Source organism: Petromyzon marinus (assembly GCF_048934315.1).
Source record: "Petromyzon marinus isolate PM22_M1 ecotype Great Lakes invasive population chromosome 76 unlocalized genomic scaffold, UKy_Petmar_22M1.pri1.0 chr76_unloc.1, whole genome shotgun sequence".
NCBI lineage: Eukaryota > Metazoa > Chordata > Hyperoartia > Petromyzontiformes > Petromyzontidae > Petromyzon > Petromyzon marinus.
The window spans coordinates 1,502,317-1,523,862 of NW_027422618.1; the positions used below are offsets into that span (position 1 = coordinate 1,502,317).

Here is a 21,546-nt window from a genome sequence, read left to right on the forward strand (position 1 = left end):
TCTCAGTGTCTCAGTGTCCCAGTGTCTCAGTGTCTCAGTGTCTCATTGTTTCAGTGTCTCAATGTCCCAGTGTCTCAGTGTCTCAGTGTCCCAGTGTCCCAGAGTCTCAGTGTCTCAGTGTCCCGGTGTCTCAGTGCCCCAGTGTCTCAGTGTCTCAGTGTCTCAGTGTCCTAGTGTCTCAGTGTCTCAGAGTCCCTGTGTCTCAGTGTCTTAGTGTCCCAGTGTCTCAGTGCCTTGGTGTCCCAGTCTCTCAGTGTCCCAGTGTCGCAGTGTCTCAGTGTCCCCGTGTCTCAGTGTCTCGGTGTCCCAGTGTCTCAGTGTCCCACTGTCCCAGTGTCTCAGTGTCTCAGTGTCCCAGTGTCTCAGTGTCTCAGGGTCCCAGTGTCTCAGTGTCCCAGTGTCTCAGTGTCTCAGTGTCCCAGTGTCTCAGTAGTTCAGTGTCCCAGTGTCTCAGTGTCCTAGTGTCTCAGTGTCTCAGTGTCCCAGTGTCTCAGTGTCTCAGTGTCTCAGTGTCTCAGTGTGCCAGTGTCTCAGTGTCTCAGTGTCCCTGTGGCCCTGTGTCTCAGTCTCTCAGTGTCTTAGTGTCCCAGTGTCTCAGTGGCTTAGTGTCCCAGTGTCTCAGTGTCTCAGTGTCCCAGTGTCTCAGTGTCTCAGTGTCCCAGTGTCTCAGTGTCTCAGTGTCTCAGTGTCCCAGTGTCTCAGTGCGCAGTGTCTCAGTGTCACAGTGTCTCAGTGTCTCAGTGTCCCAGGGTCTCAGTGTCTCAGTGTCGCGCGTCCCAGTGTCCCAGTGTCTCAGTGTCTCAGTGTCCCAGCGTCTCAGTGTCCCAGTGTCTCAGTGTCTCAGTGTCCCAGTGTCTCAGTGTTCCAGTGTCTCAGTGTCTCAGTGTCTCAGTGTCCCATTGTCTCAGTGTCTCAGTGTCCCAGTGTCTCAGTTTCCCAGTGTCCCAGTATCTCAGTGTCCCAGTGTCTCAGTGTCCCAGTTTCTCAGTGTCTCAGTGTCTCATTGTCCCAATGTCTCAGTGTGCAGTGTCCCAGTGTCCCAGTGTCTCAGTGTCTCAGTGTCCCAGTGTCTCAGTGTCTCAGTGTCCCAGTGTCCCAGTGTCTCAGTGTCTCAGTATCTCAGTGTCTCAGTGTCTCAGTGTCTCAGTGTCTTAGTGTCCCAGTGTCCCAGTGTCTCAGTGACTCAGTGTCTCAGTGTCTCAGTGTCCCAGTGTCTCAGTTTCTCAGTGTCCCAGGGTCTCAGTGTCTCAGTGTCCCAGTGTCTCAGTGTCCCAGTGTCTCATTGTCCCAGTGTCTCAGTGTCTCAGTGTCTCAGTGTCCCAGTGTCCCAGTGTCTCAGTGTCCCAGTGTCTCAATGTCTCAGTGTGTCAGTGTCCCAGTGTCTCAGTGTCTCAGTGTCTCAGTGTCCCAGTGTCTCAGTGTCTCAGTGTCTCAGTGTCCCAGTGTCTCAGTGTCTCAGTGTCCCAGTGTCTCAGTGTCCCAGTGTCCCAGTGTCTCGGTGTCCCCGTGTCTCAGTGTCTCGGTGTCCCAGTGTCTCAGTGTCCCAGTGTCCCAGTGTCTCAGTGTCTCAGTGTCCCAGTGTCTCAGTGTCTCGGTGTCCCATTGTCTCAGTGTCCCAGTGTCTCAGTGTCTCAGTGTCCCAATGTCTCAGTGTCTCAGTTTCCCAGTGTCTCAGTGTCTCAGTGTCTCATTGTCCCATTGTCCCAGTGTCCCAGTGTCTCAGTGTCTCAGTGTCCCAGAGTCTCAGTGTATCTGAGACTCGGTGTCTCAGATTCTCAGTGTCTCTGTGTCTCGGTGTCTCATTGTCCCAGTGTCTCAGTGTCTCAGTGTCCCAGTGTCTCAGTGTCTCAGTGTCTCATTGTCCCAGTGTCTCATTGTCTCAGTGTCCCAATGTCTCAGTGTCTCAGTTTCCCAGTGTCTCAGTGTCCCAGTGTCTCAGTGTCTCAGTGTCTCAGTGTCCCAGTGTCTCAGTGTCTCAGTGTCCCAGTGTCTCAGTGTCTCAGTGTCTCAGTGTCCCAGTGTCTCAGTGTCACAGTGTCTCAGTGTCTCAGTGTCCCAGTGTCTCAGTGTCTCGGTGTCTCAGTGTCGCGGTGTCTCAGTGTCTCAGTGTCTCAGTGTCCCAGTGTCTCAGTGTCCCAGTGTCTCAGTGTCTCAGTGTCTCAGTGTCCCAGTGTCTCGGTGTCTCAGTGTCTCAGTGTCTCAGTGTCCCAGTGTCTCAGTGTCCCAGTGTCTCAGTGTCCCAGTGTCCCAGTGTCTCAGTGTCTCAGTGTCTCAGTGTCTCAGTGTCCCAGTGTCCCAGTGTCCCAGTGTCTCAGTGTCCCAGTGTCCCAGTGTCTCAGTGTCTCAGTGTCCCAGTGTCTCAGTGTCTCAGTGTCTCAGTGTCCCTGTGTCTCAGTGTCTCAGTGTCTCAGTGTCCTAGTGTCTCAGTGTCCCAGTGTCCCAGTGTCCCAGTGTCTCAGTGTCCCAGTGTCTCAGTGACTCAGTGTCCCAGTGTCTCAGTGTCTCAGTGTCCCATTGTCTCAGTGTCCCAGTGTCCCAGTGTCTCAGTGTCCCACTGTCCCAGTGTCTCAGTGTCCCAGTGTCTCAATGTACCAGTGTCTCAGTGTCTCAGTGTCCCAGTGTCTCAGTGTCTCATTGTCTCAGTGTCTCAGTGTCTCAGTGTCCCAGTGTCTCAGTGTTTCATTGTATCAGTGTCTCAGTGTCCCAGTGTCTCAGTGTCTCAGTGTCCCAGTGTCTCAGTGTCTCAGTGTCCCAGTGTCTCAGTGTCACAGTGTCACAGTGTCTCAGTGTCTCAGTGTCTCAGTGTCCGAGTGTACAGTGTCCCAGTGTCTCAGTGTCTCAGTGTCTCAGTGTTCCAGTGTCTCAGTGTCTCAGTGTCCCGGTGTCTCAGTGCCCCAGGGTCTCAGTGTCTCAGTGTCTCAGTGTCCCAGTGTCTCAGTGTCTCTGTGTCCCTGTGTCTCAGTGTCCCAGTGTCTCAGTGTCTCAGTGTCTCATTGTCTCAGTGTCCCAGGGTCTCAGTGTCTCATTGTCCCAGTGTCTCAGTGTCTCAGCGTCTCAGTGTCCCAGTGTCTCAGTGTCCCAGTGTCTCATTGTCTCAGTGTCCCAGGGTCTCAGTGTCTCATTGTCCTAGTGTCTCAGTGTCCCAGTGTCTCATTGTCCCAGCGTCTCAGTGTCCCAGTGTCTCAGTGTCTCAGTGTCCCAGGGTCTCAGTGTCCCAGTGTCCCAGTGTCCCAGTGTCTACTTGTCTCAGTGTCTCAGTGTCCCAATGTCTCAGTGTCCCAGTGTCTCAGTGTCCCACTGTCTCAGTGTCCCAGTGTCTCAATGTACCAGTGTCTCAGTGTCTCAGTGTCCCAGTGCCTCAGTGTCCCAGTGTCTCAGTGTCCCAGTGTCTCAGTGTCTCAGTGTCTCAGTGTCCCAGTGTCTCAGTGTCTCAGTGTCTCATTGTTTCAGTGTCTCAATGTCCCAGTGTCTCAGTGTCCCAGTGTCCCAGTGTATCAGTGTCTCAGTGTCTCAGTGTCTCAGTGTCCCAGTGTCTCAGTGTCTCAGTGTCTCCTTGTCTCAGTGTCTCAGTGTCTCAGTGTCAGTGTCTCAGTGTCTCAGTGTCTCAGTGTCCCAGTGTCTCAGTGTTTCATTGTCTCAGTGTCTGAGTGTCTCAGTGTCTCAGTGTCTCAGTGTCTCAGTGTCCTAGTGTCTCAGTGTCTCAGTGTCCCAGTGTATCAGTGTCTCAGTGTCCCAGTGTCTCAGTGTCTCAGTGTCCCAGTGTCTCAGTGAAGGGACACACCAGGAACCCGCGGGTAGGTTCAAGGGGGCGTGGCCGGGGGCGGGGCCAGGCCACGCTGACGGTATAAGAGGGGCCCTCGAGAGAGGACCTCGGTCCGGGCTGTCGTTTGAAATGGGATCCACGTCGTGCTGCTAAGTCCTCACCGTCGTCTCCGTCTTCACCATCTCGGCGTCGGCACACAGGCAGCCTACCAGCTGTCCTGACTGGCAACCGTAGTCGACTATAGACGGATTATTTAGAAAGTGTTAACCCGTTGGTGTTAATAAACAGGGCGCCTCCAACTCTTGAAGTGTCTCCGGTTCAGTCGCTACGAATTCATGAGTGGGTGGGTGATTGGATCGGTGGGTGGGTGAGTGAATCAGTGGGTGGGTGAGTGAATCAGTGGGTGGGTGAGTGAATCAGTGGGTGGGTGAGTGAATCAGTGGGTGGGTGAGTGAATCAGTGGGTGGGTGAGTGAATCAGTGGGTGGATGAGTGAATCAGTGGGTGGGTGAGAGAATCAGTGGGTTGGTGAGTGAATCAGTGGGTGGGTGAGTGCATCGGTGGGGGGGGGTGAGTGAATCGGTGGGTACGTGAGTGAATCAGTGGGTGGGTGAGTGAATCAGTGGGTGGGTGATTGAATCAGTGGGTGGGTGATTGAATCAGTGGGTGGGTGATTGAATCAGTGGGTGGGTGAGTGAAAGAGTGGGTGGGTGAGAGAATCAGTGGGTTGGTGAGTGAATCAGTGGGTGGGTGAATGAATCAGTGGGTGGATGAGTGAATCAGTGGGTTGGTGAGTGAATCAGTGGGTGGGTGAATGAGTCTGAGGAGGAGGCGGCAGGTGGAAGAGGTTGTGGAGGAGGTGCACCCCTGACACGGCCATTATGATCCCAGACCCCACACAGCACTGACAATCGAAGGCACCAAACACCACAAAGTCTGCAACGTCATTTCACTTCCTGCTGTCTGTATTTGCCATGACAATATTTACAATAATTATTTACAAAGCTATGAAATTATTTACAACGCGATACATAATGGGGTGGGTGGGTGGGTGGCTGGGTGGTGCTGCTTGTGGTGGCAGCTGGCACCGACGCCACCACCACCACCACGACCCCGCTAATGCGCCATGGGCCGGCCACCACAAATCAGCAGGCGGCGGAGGAGCGAGCGGAGCGCGCTGGCCACCTGCGCCAGGCACGCCCCTTGCTTCTTCTTGCTCTGCGGATGCTGCACCTCCTCCGCGTCCACCTCCTCCGCCTTCTCTTCAAGCTCCTTCACCTCCTCGTCCAACTCCACCACCACCTGCTCCGGCTCCACCACCACCTCCTCCATCTCCTCCATCTTCTCTACCTCCTCCGTACCCAACTCTGCCTTCCCTTCCACCTCCTTCACCGCCACCTCTTCCGCCTCCACAAACTCCGTCCACTCCACATTGGTGTAGATGAGCGGTGAGAACGATGACGATGATGATGAGGAGGAGGAGGATGATGATGATGGGGGCATCTCCTTCGGCTCAGCTCTGTGGAGGTAGCAGCAGCACCACAGCAGCACGGCGCCACCACTTTAGCCTCTCGCTACAATAGCCAGAGGCCGTAGTCGCTCTGCATCATCACCGCCACCACCACCACCACCACCAGATCCTTCCGTGGGTGGACTAACGGACTCAACGCACGGTGGCGGATTTAAAAACAAAATCTAAAACTATCACTCTATTTTACCGGGTGTAAGAAGCGACCTGGCCACCACGAGAGATAGCAGCTCGATCAAGTGGCTGATATCACCGTGGTCATCATCATCATCATCGCGTGGAAATGTAGACACACCCGAAGAGACCCATGCAAAAACTAAACTCTTTTTATTATTTCACCAGGTCTAAGGCTTCCACAGAGCTACTGTGTAGCCCTCTTTCAGAAGGCCCGCACAGAGACCCATAGAGATGCAGAGACTCGTGTAGAACCATAGACACCCACAGAGACCCCCAGAGACCCATGCAAAAACTAAACTCTTTTTTTTATTTCACCAAGTCTAAGGCTTCCACTGATTTTTGTAGCTCTTGATCAGAAGCAGCGTCGCCATCGCAAATGATGGCTCAAGGCAGTGGCTGATATCATCGTGATCATCATCCCCACGTAAGAAATGTATCGCAGCCAAACACTCTAACCACGTGGTGATGTCGATTCTAAATGTGGAGGTGAAAACCCGGAGGGACCCGGAGAGAACCCACGTAGGTACGACCACGGGCAGAGAGACAGACAGACGCAGACTTCAAATATACAGCAGCAGCGGCAGGCGTCGTCAGCGGTCGGGATCGAGCCCATGAACTCCTGCGTACCGGGAAAGGGAGTCGACATCTCGTCCCCAACACCCCCAGCCCTATGAGCACACAGAGGGAGTCTCACCGTGGATCAGAAACCCCAGAGGCCTGCAGAGCACCAGCAGTGCTGATGATGACATTGGCTTCCCTGGAGGTGCCGGCGGCGGTGGCGGCGGTGGTGGTGGTGGTGGTGGTCATGGGGATGAGCCTTTGGCTTGTGAAGGTGCCCGTGCCGATTGGGGGGCGCTTCAGGATGAAGCATCTCGGTTTTTCCTTCTTGTTCAGGCAGCAGTGGCGGACCTGATGATCTGTAGAGAGACAGAGAGACAGAAAGACTCAGACACCGACCCACTTACCCACCCACGTACCGACCCACTCGCCCATTCACCCACCTACCAACCCACCCACGTACCGACCCACTCGCCCATTCACCCACCTACCAACCCACCCACGTGCCGACCCACTCGCCCATTCACCCACCTACCAACCCACCCACGTACCGACCCACTCGCCCATTCACCCACCTACCAACCCACACACGTACCGACCCACTTGCCCATTCACCCACCTACCAACCCACCCACGTACCGGCCCACTCGCCCATTCACCCACCTACCAACCCACCCACGTACCGACCCACTCGCCCATTCACCCACCTACCAACCCACACACGTACCGACCCACTCGCCCATTCACCCACCTACCAACCCGCCCACGTACCGACCCACTCGCCCATTCACCCACCTACCAACCCGCCCACGTACCGACCCACTCGCCCATACACCCACCTACCAACCCACCCACGTACCGACCCACTTGCCCATTCACCCACCTACCAACCCACCCACGTACCGGCCCACTCGCCCATTCACCCACCTACCAACCCACCCACGTACCGACCCACTCGCCCATTCACCCACCTACCAACCCACACACGTACCGACCCACTCGCCCATTCACCCACCTACCAACCCGCCCACGTACCGACCCACTTGCCCATTCACCCACCTACCAACCCACCCACGTACCGACCCACTCGCCCATTCACCCACCTACCAACCCACCCACGTACCGGCCCACTCGCCCATTCACCCACCTACCGACCCGCCCACGTACCGACCCACTCGCCCATACACCCACCTACCAACCCACCCACGTACCGACCCACTCGCCCATTCACCCACCTACCAACCCACCCACGTACCGACCCACTCGCACATTCACCCACCCACAAGCCCAGCCACAAGCCCACCCACCCACCCACCAACTAGCCCAGCCACCCACCAACTCACCAACACACCCACCAAACCCACAAACCCACACACCCACTCACCCAACTACCCAATCAACTACTCACTCATTCACTCACCCACAAATCCAACCACTCACCCACTCACTTACTCACCAACAAAACCCACTCACTCATTCACTCACCAACAAACCAACCCACCAACCCACCCACCGACCCACCCACCCACCGACCCACCCACCCACCGACCCACCCACCCACCGACCCACCCACCCACCCACCCACCGACCCACCCACCCACCGACCCACCCACCCACCCACCGACCCACCCACCCACCGACCCACCCACCCATGACATGAATGCCCAGAGCAGCGTCGTTGTGTTGTGCGGCGTTCATGGCGTCTCTCGCTGTAATCCACAGGGTCTCTGTGTGGAGAGCGGTGGGGGGGGGGGGGGAGAGGGTCACAACACAAACTCACCTCGTCACCACAGACTCACAACACAAACTCACCTCGTCACCACAAACCCACAACACAAACTCACCTCGTCACCACAAACCCACAACACAAACTCACCTCGTCACCACAAACCCACAACACAGACTCACCTCGTCACCACAGACTCACCTCGTCACCACAGACTCACCGCACAAACTCACCTCGTCACCACAAACCCACAACACAAACTGACCTCATCAACACAGACTGACAACACAGACTCACATCATCAACACAGACTCACACCATCTACACAGACACATCAACACAGACTCACATCAACACAGACACATCGTCAACCACAGACTCACATCATCAACACAGACTCACATCATCAACACAGACTCACATCAACACAGACTCACATCATCAACACAGACTCACATCATCAACACGGACTCGCATCACAGACTCACATCATCAACACAGACTGACATCACAGACTGACAACACAGACTCACATCATCAACACAGACTCACATCATCAACACAGACTCACATCATCAACACGGACTCACTACACAGACTCATATCATCAACACGGACTCACATCATCAACACAGACTCACTACACAGACTCACATCATCAACACAGACTGACATCACAGACTGACAACACAGACTCACATCATCAACACAGATTCACATCATCAACACAGACTGACAACACAGAATCACATCATCAACACAGACTCACATCATCAACACAGACTCACATCATCAACACAGACTCACATCATCAACACAGATTCACATCATCAACACAGACTGACAACACAGAATCACATCATCAACACAGACTCACATCATCAACACAGACTCACAACATCAACACAGACTCACATTACAGACTCACATCATCAACACAGACTCACAACACAGACTCACAACACAGACTCACAACACAGATTCACATCATCAACACGGACTCACAACACAGACTCACAACACACACTCACATCATCAACACGGACTCACAACACAGACTCACAACACAGACTCACATCATCAACACAGACTGACAACACAGACTGACAACACAGATTCACATCATCAACAAGGACTCACAACACAGACTCACAACACAGACTCACAACACAGACTCACATCACCAACCACAGACTCACATCATCTACACAAACTCACAACACAGACTCACAACACAGACTCACATCACCAACCACAGACTCACATCATCTACACAAACTCACAACACAGACTCACATCATCAACACAGATTCACATCATCAACACAGACTCACATCATCTACACAGACTAACAACACAGACTCACAACACGGACTCACAACACAGACTCACATCACCAACCACAGACTCTCAACACAGACTCACATCATCAACACAGACTCACATCATCAACACAGACTCACATCATCAACACAGACTCACAACACAGACTCACATCACCAACCACAGACTCACATCATCTACACAGACTCACATCACCAACCACAGACTCACGACACAGACTCACATCACCAACCACAGACTCACAACACAGACTCACAACACAGAGTCACATCACCAACCACAGACTCACATCATCTACACAGACTCACAACACAGACTCACAACACAGACTCACATCACCAACCACAGACTCACATCACCAACCACAGACTCACAACACAGACTCACAACACAGACTCACATCACCAACCACAGACTCACATCATCTACACAGACTCACAACACAGACTCACATCACCAACCACAGACTCACAATACAGAGTCACATCACCAACCACAGACTCACATCACGGACTCACATCACCAACTACAGACTCACAACACAGACTCACATCACCAACCACAGACTCACAACACAGACTCACAACACAGACTCACATCACCAACCACAGACTCACAACACAGACTCACATCACCAACCACACACTCACATCACCAACCACTGACTCACATCACGGACTCACATCACGGACTCACATCATCAACACAGACTCACAACACAGACTCACAACACAGACTCACAACACAGACTCACATCACCAACCACAGACTCACATCACCAACCACAGACTCACATCACGGACTCACATCATCAACACAGACTCACAACACAGACTCACATCACCAACTACAGACTCACATCACGGACTCACATCACAGACTCACAACACAGACTCACATCATCAACACAGACTCACAACACAGACTCACAACACAGACTCACAACACAGACTCACATCACCAACCACAGACTCACATCACGGACTCACAACACAGACTCACAACACAGACTCACAACACAGACTCACATCACGGACTCACAACACAGACTCACATCACCAACCACAGACTCACATCACCAACCACAGACTCACATCACGGACTCACATCATCAACACAGACTCACAACACAGACTCACAACACAGACTCACATCACGGACTCACAACACAGACTCACATCACCAACCACAGACTCACATCACCAACCACAGACTCACAACACAGACTCACATCATCAACACAGACTCACAACACAGACTCACATCACGGACTCACAACACAGACTCACATCACCAACCACAGACTCACAACACAGACTCACATCACCAACCACACTCACAACACAGACTCACATCACGGACTCACATCACAGACTCACAACACAGACTCACAACACAGACTCACATCACGGACTCACATCACGGACTCACATCACGGACTCACAACACAGACTCACATCACCAACCACAGACTCACATCACCAACCACAGACTCACAACACAGACTCACATCATCAACACAGACTCACAACACAGACTCACATCACGGACTCACAACACAGACTCACATCACCAACCACAGACTCACAACACAGACTCACATCACCAACCACACTCACAACACAGACTCACATCACGGACTCACATCACAGACTCACAACACAGACTCACAACACAGACTCACATCACGGACTCACATCACGGACTCACATCACGGACTCACAACACAGACTCACATCACCAACCACAGACTCACATCACCAACCACAGACTCACAACACAGACTCACATCATCAACACAGACTCACAACACAGACTCACATCACGGACTCACAACACAGACTCACATCACCAACCACAGACTCACAACACAGACTCACATCACCAACCACACTCACAACACAGACTCACATCACGGACTCACATCACAGACTCACAACACAGACTCACAACACAGACTCACATCACGGACTCACATCACGGACTCACATCACGGACTCACGCTCCCACCTGTCTGAGTGGTAACGCTCGGATCACGACGACCACGACGGGGAGCAATCTCAAGAAGCGGCCGTTTGCTGCGCACGTGACCAGGGCTCTGACGACACTTCCCACGACGTCACGTAACCCCGCCCCCAAGTCGATGACGGCGCAATGCTCGCCACGCCCACCAGCCCCGCCCACCAACCCAGCCAACCGCCCCCGTCCCGCCCACCAGCCCCGCCCACCACCCCAGCCAACCGCCCCCGTCCCGCCCAGCAGCCCCGCCCACCACTCCATCCAACCGCCCCCGTCCCGCCCAACAGCCCCGCCCCACCACCCCAGCAAACCGCCCCCGCCCACCAGCATCACCCCCACCAACAGCCACCGCCCATCGCCACGCCCCCAGTTACCGCCCCGCCCCCATCCCCCGCCGCTACTTCCGGTTTGTCAGGCGCGAGGTCTCCGCCTCCTCGCCCCCCCTAGGTCGACTCAGCCTCAAATGGGCACGCCGGTGCCACGTGCGCGGTGGTCAACATCGCCAGCCCTGTGGGAGAGACAAAGGCGGCCGGGCGGGCGTGGTGCTGGCCACCCACCCCCTCCTTGTATGTGTGTATGTGTGTGAGTGTGTGTAAGTGAGTGTGTGTGAGTGTGTGTAAGTGAGTGTGTGTGAGTGTGTGTTAGTGTGTGTAAGTGAGTGTGTGTTAGTGTGTGATAGTGAGTGTGTGTGAGTGTGTGTAAGTGATTGTGTGTTAGTGAGTGTGTGTTAGTGAGTGTGTGTTAGTGAGTGTGTGTGAGTGTGTGTTAGTGAGTGTGCGTTAGTGTGTGATAGTGAGTGTGTGTGAGTGTGTGTAAGTGAGTGTGTGTGAGTGTGTGTAAGTGAGTGTGTGTGTGTAAGTGAGTGTGTGTTAGTGTGTGATAGTGAGTGTGTGTGAGTGTGTGTGTGTGTTAGTGAGTGTGTGTTAGTGAGTGTGTGTTAGTGTGTGATAGTGAGTGTGTGTAAGTGAGTGTGTGTGAGTGTGTGTTAGTGAGTGTGTGTTAGTTGTGATAGTGAGTGTGTGTAAGTGAGTGTGTGTGAGTGTGTGTTAGTGAGTGTGTGTTAGTGTGTGATAGTGAGTGTGTGTGAATGTGTGTATGTGATTGTGTGTTAGTGAGTGTGTGTTAGTGAGTGTGTGTTAGTGTGTGATAGTGAGTGTGTGGGGGAGCGGTAGTGTAGCGGTTAGCGCTACGCTGCGCTATGAACCTGGCCACCCGGGTTCGATTCCCGCTCACGGCCAACACCAGTGACGATTATCTGAACCGGTCCTGGGCCTCCCCTAGGTCGACTCAGCCTCAAATGAGTACCTAGTGCGGGCTGGCCACTCACCCCCTCGTGTACCGTTCCGGCCTTCATAGGTGCTTGCTAACAGCACTTGCCCCTAGAGTCTGTTAAGGCTATATGGGGGATCTTTGTTTATCTTTGTGTGGTATGGTGTGTGTGTGTGTGTGGTATGGGTGGGGAGCGGTAGTGTAGCGGTTAGCGCTACGCTGCGCTATGAACCTGGCGACTCGGGTTCGAATCCGGCTCACGGCCAACACCAGTGACGATTATCTGAACCGGTCCCGGGCCTCCCCTAGGTCAACTCAGCCTCAAATGAGTACCTGGTGCGGTGTGTAAACATTGCCACTAGGGAGACAAAGGCGGTCGGGCGTGGTGCTGGCCACCCACCCCCTCGTGTACCGTTCCGGCCTTCATAGGTGCTCGCTAACAGCACTTGCCCCTACAGTCTGTTAAGGCTATATGGGGGATCTTTGTCTTTGTGTGTGTGTGTGGATGGTGTGTGTGTGTGGTATGGTGTGTGTGTGTGGTATGGTGTGTGTGTGTGGTATGGTATGGTGTGTGTGTGTGTGGTATGGTGTGTGTGTGTGTGGTATGGTGTGTGTGTGTGTGTGTGGTATGGTGTGTGTGTGTGGTATGGTGTGTGTGTGTGGTATGGTATGGTATGGTGTGTGTGTGTGTGGTATGGTGTGTGTGGTATGGTGTGTGTGGTATGGTGTGTGTGGTATGGTGTGTGTGGTATGGTGTGTGTGGTATGGTGTGTGTGGTATGGTGTGTGTGTGGTATGGTGTGTGTGTGGTATGGTGTGTGTGTGGTATGGTGTGTGTGTGTGGTATGGTGTGTGTGTGTGGTATGGTGTGTGTGTGTGGTATGGTGTGTGTGTGTGGTATGGTGTGTGTGTGTGGTATGGTGTGTGTGTGTGGTATGGTGTGTGTGTGTGGTATGGTGTGTGTGTGTGGTATGGTGTGTGTGTGTGGTATGGTGTGTGTGTGTGTGGTGTGGTATGGTGTGTGTGTGTGTGGTATGGTATGGTGTGTGTGTGTGTGGTATGGTGTGTGTGTGTGTGGTATGGTGTGTGTGTGTGTGGTATGGTGTGTGTGTGTGGTATGGTGTGTGTGTGTGGTATGGTGTGTGTGTGTGGTATGGTGTGTGTGTGTGGTATGGTGTGTGTGTGTGTGGTATGGTGTGTGTGTGTGGTATGGTGTGTGTGTGTGGTATGGTGTGTGTGTGTGGTATGGTGTGTGTGTGTGTGGTATGGTGTGTGTGTGTGTGGTATGGTATGGTGTGTGTGTGTGTGGTATGGTGTGTGTGTGTGTGGTATGGTGTGTGTGTGTGTGGTATGGTGTGTGTGTGTGGTATGGTATGGTGTGTGTGTGTGGTATGGTATGGTGTGTGTGTGGTATGGTGTGTGTGTGGTATGGTGTGTGTGTGTGGTATGGTGTGTGTGTGTGGTATGGTGTGTGTGTGTGGTATGGTGTGTGTGTGTGGTATGGTGTGTGTGTGTGGTATGGTGTGTGTGTGTGGTATGGTGTGTGTGTGGTATGGTGTGTGTGTGTGGTATGGTGTGTGTGTGGTGTGGTATGGTGTGTGTGTGTGTGGTATGGTATGGTGTGTGTGTGTGGTATGGTGTGTGTGTGTGGTATGGTGTGTGTGTGTGTGGTATGGTGTGTGTGTGTGGTATGGTATGGTGTGTGTGTGTGTGTGGTATGGTATGGTGTGTGTGTGTGGTATGGTGTGTGTGGTATGGTGTGTGTGGTATGGTGTGTGTGTGTGGTATGGTGTGTGTGTGTGGTATGGTGTGTGTGTGTGGTATGGTGTGTGTGTGTGGTATGGTGTGTGTGTGGTATGGTGTGTGTGTGTGGTATGGTGTGTGTGTGTGGTATGGTGTGTGTGTGTGGTGTGGTGTGTGTGTGGTGTGGTGTGTGTGTGGTGTGGTGTGTGTGTGGTGTGGTGTGTGTGTGGTGTGTGGTGTGTGGTGTGTGTGTGGTGTGGTGTGTGTGTGGTGTGGTGTGTGTGTGGTGTGTGTGTGGTGTGGTGTGTGTGTGGTGTGGTGTGTGTGTGGTGTGTGTGTGGTGTGTGTGTGGTGTGGTGTGTGTGTGGTGTGGTGTGTGTGTGTGGTGTGGTGTGTGTGTGGTGTGGTGTGTGTGTGGTGTGTGTGTGGTGTGTGTGTGGTGTGGTGTGTGTGTGGTGTGGTGTGTGTGTGTGGTGTGGTGTTTGTGTGGTGTGGTGTGTGTGTGGTGTGGTGTGTGTGTGGTGTGGTGTGTGATGTGGTGTGTGGTGTGTGTGTGGTATGGTGTGTTGGTGGTGTGGTGTGTGTGTGGTGTGGTGTGTGTGTGGTGTGGTGTGTGTGTGGTGTGGTGTGTGTGTGTGGTGTGGTGTGTGTGTGGTGTGGTGTGCGTGTGGTGTGGTGTGTGTTTGGTGTGGTGTGGTGTGTGTGTGGTGTGGTGTGTGTGTGGTGTGGTGTGTGTGTGGTGTGGTGTGTGTGGTGTGGTGTGTGTGTGGTGTGGTGTGTGTCACAGTGTCCCAGTGTCTCAGTGTCCCAGTGTCCCAGTGTCCCAGTGTCCCAGTGTTCGAGTGTCTCAGTGTCTCAGTGTCTCATTGTCTCAGTGTCTCAGTGTCTCAGAGTCTCAGTGTCTCAGTGTCCCAGTGTCTCAGTGTCTCATTGTCTCAGTGTCCCAGTGTCTCCGTGTCTCAGTGTCCCAGTGTCTCAGTGTCCCAGTGTCTCAGTGTCCCAGTGTCCCAGTGTCCCAGTGTCCCAGTGTCTCAGTGTCCCAGTGACCCAGTGTCTCAGTGTCCCAGTGTCCCAGTGTCTCAGTGTCTCAGTGTCTCATTGTCTCAGTGTCTCAGTGTCTCAGAGTCTCAGTGTCTCAGTGTCCCAGTGTATCAGTGTCTCAGTGTCCCAGTGTCTCAGTGTCCCAGTGTCCCAGTGTCCCAGTGTCTCAGTGTCCCAGTGTCCCAGTGTCTCCGTGTCTCAGTGTCCCAGTGTCTCAGTGTCCCAGTGTCTCAGTGTCCCAGTGTCCCAGTGTCCCAGTGTCCCAGTGTCTCAGTGTCCCAGTGTCCCAGTGTCTCAGTGTCCCAGTGTCTCAGTGTCTCAGTGTCTCAGAGTCTCATTGTCTCAGTGTCTCAGTGTCTCAGAGTTTCAGTGTCTCAGTGTCCCAGTGTATCAGTGTCTCAGTGTCTCAGTGTCCCAGTGTCCCAGTGTCCCAGTGTCTCAGTGTCCCAGTGCCCCAGTGTCTCGGTGTCTCAGTTTCTCAGTGTCCCGGTGTCTCAGAGCTCCAGTGTATCAGTGTCTCAGTGTCTCAGTGTCCTAGTGTCTCAATGTCTCAGTGTGTCAGTGTCCCAGTGTATCAGTGTCTCAGTGTCCCAGTGTCTCAGTGTCTCAGTGTCCCTGTGTCTCAGTGTCTCAGTGTCTCAGTGTCCTAGTGTCTCAGTGTCTCAGTGTCCCAGTGTCTCAGTGTCTCAGTGTCCCAGTGTCTCAGTGTCCCAGTGTCCCAGTGTCTCGGTGTCCCCGTGTCTCAGTGTCTCGGTGTCCCAGTGTCTCAGTGTCCCAGTGTCCCAGAGTCTCAGTGTCTCAGTGTCCCAGTGTCTCAGTGTCTCAGTGTCCCATTGTCTCAGTGTCCCAGTGTCTCAGTGTCTCAGTGTCCCAGTGTCTCAGTGTCCCAGTGTCTCATTGTCCCAGTGTCTCAGTGTCTCAGTGTCCCAGAGTCTCAGTGTCTCAGTGTCCCAGAGTCTCAGTGTATCTGAGACTCGGTGTCTCAGATTCTCAGTGTCTCTTTGTCTCGGTGTCTCATTGTCCCAGTGTCTCAGTGTCCCAGTGTCCCAGTGTCTCAGTTTCTCAGTGTCTCATTGTCCCAGTGTCTCATTGTCTCATTGTCCCAGTGTCTCAGTGTCTCAGTGTCCCAGTGTCTCAGTGTCTCAGTGTCTCCGTGTCCCAGTGTCTCAGTGTCCCAGTGTCTCAGTGTCTCAGTGTCTCAGTGTCCCAGTGTCTCAGTGTCTCAGTGTCCCAGTGCCTCAGTGTCTCAGTGTCCCAGTGTCTCAGTGTCTCAGTGTCCCAGTGTCTCAGTGTCTCAGTGTCTCAGTGTCCCAGGGTCTCAGTGTCTCAGTGTCCCAGTGTCCCAGTGTCTCAGTGTCTCAGTGTTCCAGTGTCTCAGTGTCTCAGTGTATCAGTGTCTCAGTGTCTCAGTGTCCCAGTGTCCCAGTGTCTCAGTGTCTCAGTGTCCCGGTGTCTCAGTGCCCCAGTGTCTCAGTGTCTCAGTGTCCTAGTGTCTCAGTGTCTCAGTGTCTCAGTGTCCCAGTGTCTCAGTGTCTCAGTGTCCCAGTGTCTCAGTGTCCCGGTGTCTCAGTGCCCCAGTGTCTCAGTGTCTCAGTGTCTCAGTGTCCTAGTGTCTCAGTGTCTCAGTGTCCCAGTGTCTCAGTGTCTCAGTGTCCCAGTGTCTCAGTGTCTCAGCGTCTCAGTGTCCCTGTGGCCCAGTGTCTCAGTGTCTCAGTGTCTCAGTGTCTTAGTGTCCCAGTGTCTCAGTGTCTCAGTGTCCCAGTGTCTCAGTGTCTCAGTGTCCCAGTGTCTCAGTGTCTCAGTGTCCCAGTGTCTCAGTGTCTCTGTGTCTCGGTGTCTCAGTGTCCCAGTGTCTCACTGTCCCAGTGTCCCAATGTCTCAGTGTCCCAGTGTCTCAGTGCGCAGTGTCTCAGTGTCCCAGTGTCTCAGTGTCTCAGTGGCCCAGGGTCTCAGTGTCTCAGGGGCGCGTGTCCCAGTGTCCCAGTGTCTCAGTGTCCCAGTGTCTCAGTGTCTCAGTGTCCCAGTGTCTCAGTATCTCAGTGTCCCAGTGTCTCAGTGTCCCAGTGTCTCAGTGTCCCAGTGTCCCAGTGTCTCAGTGTCTCAGTGTCTCAGTGTCCCAGTGTCTCAGTGTCTCAGTGTCCCAGTGTCTCAGTGTCTCAGTGTCCCAGTGTCTCAGTGTCCCAGTGTCCCAGTGTCTCTTTGTCTCAGTGTCCCACTGTCTCAGTGTCTCAGTGTCCCAGTGTCTCAGTGTCTCAGTGTCCCAGTGTCTCATTGTCTCAGAGTTCCAGTGTCTCAGTGTCTCTGAGACTCGGTGTCTCAGATTCTCAGTGTCTCTGTGTCTCGGTGTCTCAGTGTCCCAGTGTCTCACTGTCCCAGTGTCCCAATGTCTCAGTGTCCCAGTGTCTCAGTGCGCAGTGTCTCAGTGTCCCAGTGTCTCAGTGTCTCAGTGTCCCAGGGTCTCAGTGTCTCAGTGTCGCGTGTCCCAGTGTCCCAGTGTCTCAGTGTCTCAGTGTCCCAGCGTCTCAGTGTCCCAGTGTCTCAGTGTCTCAGTGTCCCAGTGTCTCAGTGTCCCAGTGTCTAAGTGTCTCAGTGTCTCAGTGTCCCAGTGTCTCAGTGTCCCAGTGTCCCAGTGTCCCAGTGTCCCAGTGTCTCATTGTCTCAGTGTCTCAGTGTCTCAGAGTCTCAGTGTCTCAGGGTCCCAGTGTCTCAGTGTCTAATTGTCTCAGTGTCCCAGTGTCTCCGTGTCTCAGTGTCCCAGTGTCTCAGTGTCCCAGTGTCTCAGTGTCCCAGTGTCCCAGTGTCCCAGTGTCTCAGTGTCCCAGTGTCCCAGTGTCTCAGTGTCCCAGTGTCCCAGTGTCTCAGTGTCTCATTGTCTCAGTGTCTCAGTATCTCAGAGTCTCAGTGTCTCAGTTTCCCAGTGTATCAGTGTCCCAGTGTCCCAGTGTCCCAGTGTCTCCGTGTCTCAGTGTCCCAGTGTCCCAGTGTCCCAGTGTCCCAGTGTCCCAGTGTCTCAATGTCCCAGTGTCTCAGTGTCTCAGTGTCTCATTGTCTCAATGTCCCAGTGTCTCAGTGTCTCAGAGTCTCAGTGTCTCAGTGTCCCAGTGTATCAGTGTCTCAGTGTCCCAGTGTCTCAGTGTCCCAGTGTCCCAGTGTCCCATTGTCTCAGTGTCCCAGTGCCCCAGTGTCTCGGTGTCTCAGTTTCTCAGTGTCGCGGTGTCTCAGTGCTCCAGTGTATCAGTGTCTCAGTGTCTCAGTGTTCTAGTGTCTCAGTGTCTCAGTGTCCCAGTGTCTCAGTGTCTCAGTGTCCCAGTGCCTCAGTGTCTCAGTGTCCCAGTGTCTCAGTGTCCCAGTGTCTCAGTGTCTCATTGTCTCAGTGTCCCAGTGGCTCAGTGTCTCAGTGTCAAAGTGTCCCAGTGTTTCAGTGTCCCAGTGTCTCAGTGTCCCAGTGTCTCAGTGTCTCAGTGTCCCAGTGTCTCAGTGTCTCAGTGTCCCAGTGTCCCAGTGTCTCAGTGTCTCAGTGTCCCGGTGTCTCAGTGCCCCAGTGTCTCAGTGTCTCAGTGTCCTAGTGTCTCAGTGTCTCAGTGTCGCAGTGTCCCAGTGTCTCAGTGTCTCAGTGTCCCAGTGTCTCAGTGTCCCGGTGTCTCAGTGCCCCAGTGTCTTAGTGTCTCAGTGTCCTAGTGTCTCAGTGTCTCAGTGTCCCAGTGTCTCAGTGTCTCAGTGTCCCAGTGTCTCAGTGTCTCAGTGTCCCTGTGGCCCAGTGTCTCAGTGTCTCATTGTCTTAGTGTCCCAGTGTCTCAGTGTCTCAGTGTCCCAGTGTCTCAGTGTCTCAGTGTCTCAGTGTCCCAGTGTCTCAGTGTCTCAGTGTCCCAGTGTCTCAGTGTCCCAGTGTCTCAGTGTCCCAGTGTCTCAGTGTCTCAGTGTCCCAGTGTCTCAGTGTCCCAGTGTCCCAGTGTCCCATTGTCTCAGTGTCCCAGTGTCTCAGTGTCTCAGTGTCCCAGTGTCTCAGTGTCTCAGTTTCCCAGTGTCTCAGTGTCCCAGTGTCTCAGTGTCCCATTGTCCCAGTGTCCCAGTGTCTCAGTGTCTCAGTGTCCCAGAGTCTCAGTGTATCTGAGACTCGGTGTCTCAGATTCTCAGTGTCTCTGTGTCTCCGTGTCTCATTGTCCCAGTGTCTCAGTGTCTCAGTGTCCCAGTGTCTCAGTGTCTCAGTGTCTCATTGTCCCAGTGTCTCATTGTCTCATTGTCCCAGTGTCTCAGTGTCTCAGTGTCCCAGTGTCTCAGTGTCTCAGTGTCTCAGTGTCCCAGTGTCTCAGTGTCCCAGTGTCTCAGTGTCTCAGTGTCTCAGTGTCCCAGTGTCTCAGTGTCTCAGTGTCTCAGTGTCCCAGTGTCTCAGTGTCCCAGTGTCCCAGTGTCCCAGTGTCCCAGTGTTCGAGTGTCTCAGTGTCTCAGTGTCTCATTGTCTCAGTGTCTCAGTGTCTCAGAGTCTCAGTGTCTCAGTGTCCCAGTGTCTCAGTGTCTCATTTTCTCAGTGTCCCAGTGTCTCCGTGTCTCAGTGTCCCAGTGTCTCAGTGTCCCAGTGTCTCAGTGTCCCAGTGTCCCAGTGTCCCAGTGTCCCAGTGTCCCAGTGACCCAGTGTCTCAGTGTCCCAGTGTCCCAGTGTCTCAGTGTCTCAGTGTCTCATTGTCTCAGTGTCTCAGTGTCTCAGAGTCTCAGTGTCTCAGTGTCCCAGTGTATCAGTGTCTCAGTGTCCCAGTGTCTCAGTGTCCCAGTGTCCCAGTGTCCCAGTGTCTCAGTGTCCCAGTGTCCCAGTGTCTCCGTGTCTCAGTGTCCCAGTGTCTCAGTGTCCCAGTGTCTCAGTGTCCCAGTGTCCCAGTGTCCCAGTGTCTCAGTGTCCCAGTGTCCCAGTGTCTCAGTGTCCCAGTGTCTCAGTGTCTCAGTGTCTCAGAGTCTCATTGTCTCAGTGTCTCAGTGTCTCAGAGTTTCAGTGTCTCAGTGTCCCAGTGTATCAGTGTCTCAGTGTCTCAGTGTCCCAGTGTCCCAGTGTCCCAGTGTCTCAGTGTCCCAGTGCCCCAGTGTCTCGTTGTCTCAGTTTCTCAGTGTCCCGGTGTCTCAGTGCTCCAGTGTATCAGTGTCTCAGTGTCTCAGTGTCCTAGTGTCTCAATGTCTCAGTGTGTCAGTGTCCCAGTGTCTCAGTGTCTCAGTGTCCCAGTGTCTCAGTGTCTCAGTGTCCCTGTGTCTCAGTGTCTCAGTGTCTCAGTGTCCTAGTGTCTCAGTGTTTCAGTGTCCCAGTGTCTCAGTGTCTCAGTGTCCCAGTGTCTCAGTGTCCCAGTGTCCCAGTGTCTCGGTGTCCCCGTGTCTCAGTGTCTCGGTGTCCCAGTGTCTCAGTGTCCCAGTGTCCCAGAGTCTCAGTGTCTCAGTGTCCCAGTGTCTCAGTGTCTCAGTGTCCCATTGTCTCAGTGTCCCAGTGTCTCAGTGTCTCAGTGTCCCAGTGTCTCAGTGTCCCAGTGTCTCATTGTCCCAGTGTCTCAGTGTCTCAGTGTCCCAGAGTCTCAGTGTCTCAGTGTCTCAGTGTCGCAGTGTCCCAGTGTCTCAGTGTCTCAGTGTCCCAGTGTCTCAGTGTCCCGGTGTCTCAGTGCCCCAGTGTCTTAGTGTCTCAGTGTCCTAGTGTCTCAGTGTCTCAGTGTCCCAGTGTCTCAGTGTCTCAGTGTCCCAGTGTCTCAGTGTCTCAGTGTCCCTGTGGCCCAGTGTCTCAGTGTCTCATTGTCTTAGTGTCCCAGTGTCTCAGTGTCTCAGTGTCCCAGTGTCTCAGTGTCTCAGTGTCTCAGTGTCCCAGTGTCTCAGTGTCTCAGTGTCCCAGTGTCTCAGTGTCCCAGTGTCTCAGTGTCCCAGTGTCTCAGTGTCTCAGTGTCCCAGTGTCTCAGTGTCCCAGTGTCCCAGTGTCCCATTGTCTCAGTGTCCCAGTGTCTCAGTGTCTCAGTGTCCCAGTGTCTCAGTGTCTCAGTTTCCCAGTGTCTCAGTGTCCCAGTGTCTCAGTGTCCCATTGTCCCAGTGTCCCAGTGTCTCAGTGTCTCAGTGTCCCAGAGTCTCAGTGTATCTGAGACTCGGTGTCTCAGATTCTCAGTGTCTCTGTGTCTCCGTGTCTCATTGTCCCAGTGTCTCAGTGTCTCAGTGTCCCAGTGTCTCAGTGTCTCAGTGTCTCATTGTCCCAGTGTCTCATTGTCTCATTGTCCCAGTGTCTCAGTGTCTCAGTGTCCCAGTGTCTCAGTGTCTCAGTGTCTCAGTGTCCCAGTGTCTCAGTGTCCCAGTGTCTCAGTGTCTCAGTGTCTCAGTGTCCCAGTGTCTCAGTGTCTCAGTGTCTCAGTGTCCCAGTGTCTCAGTGTCCC

At 53.7% G+C, this 21,546-nt stretch overlaps 1 protein-coding gene across 1 annotated transcript; it reads right to left on the reverse strand.

Moving 5' to 3' along the window:
* Positions 1-4,711: 4,711 nt before the first annotated feature.
* On the reverse strand, positions 4,712-11,217 carry LOC142908198 (uncharacterized). Its single transcript, XM_076058516.1, has 4 exons — positions 11,106-11,217; positions 7,675-7,752; positions 6,162-6,384; positions 4,712-5,281 (listed from the first exon to the last, which is right to left on the reverse strand). Exons 2-4 carry the CDS (start codon positions 7,721-7,723, stop codon positions 4,879-4,881), a joined length of 675 nt encoding a protein of 224 aa, XP_075914631.1. The 5' UTR covers positions 7,724-7,752; positions 11,106-11,217; the 3' UTR covers positions 4,712-4,878.
* Positions 11,218-21,546: the final 10,329 nt, after the last annotated feature.

Bases quoted from the DNA above. Each gene is read 5' to 3' on its own strand.
- LOC142908198 (XM_076058516.1), bottom strand. From the start codon at position 7,723: ATGAACGCCGCACAACACAACGACGCTGCTCTGGGCATTCATGTCATG. The intron at 6,385-7,674 runs GTGGGTGGGTCG...GTCTCTCTACAG, and splicing joins TCTGGGCATTCATGTCATGG to ATCATCAGGTCCGCCACTGC. The intron at 5,282-6,161 runs GTGAGACTCCCT...CTACCTCCACAG, and splicing joins TCTGGGGTTTCTGATCCACG to AGCTGAGCCGAAGGAGATGC.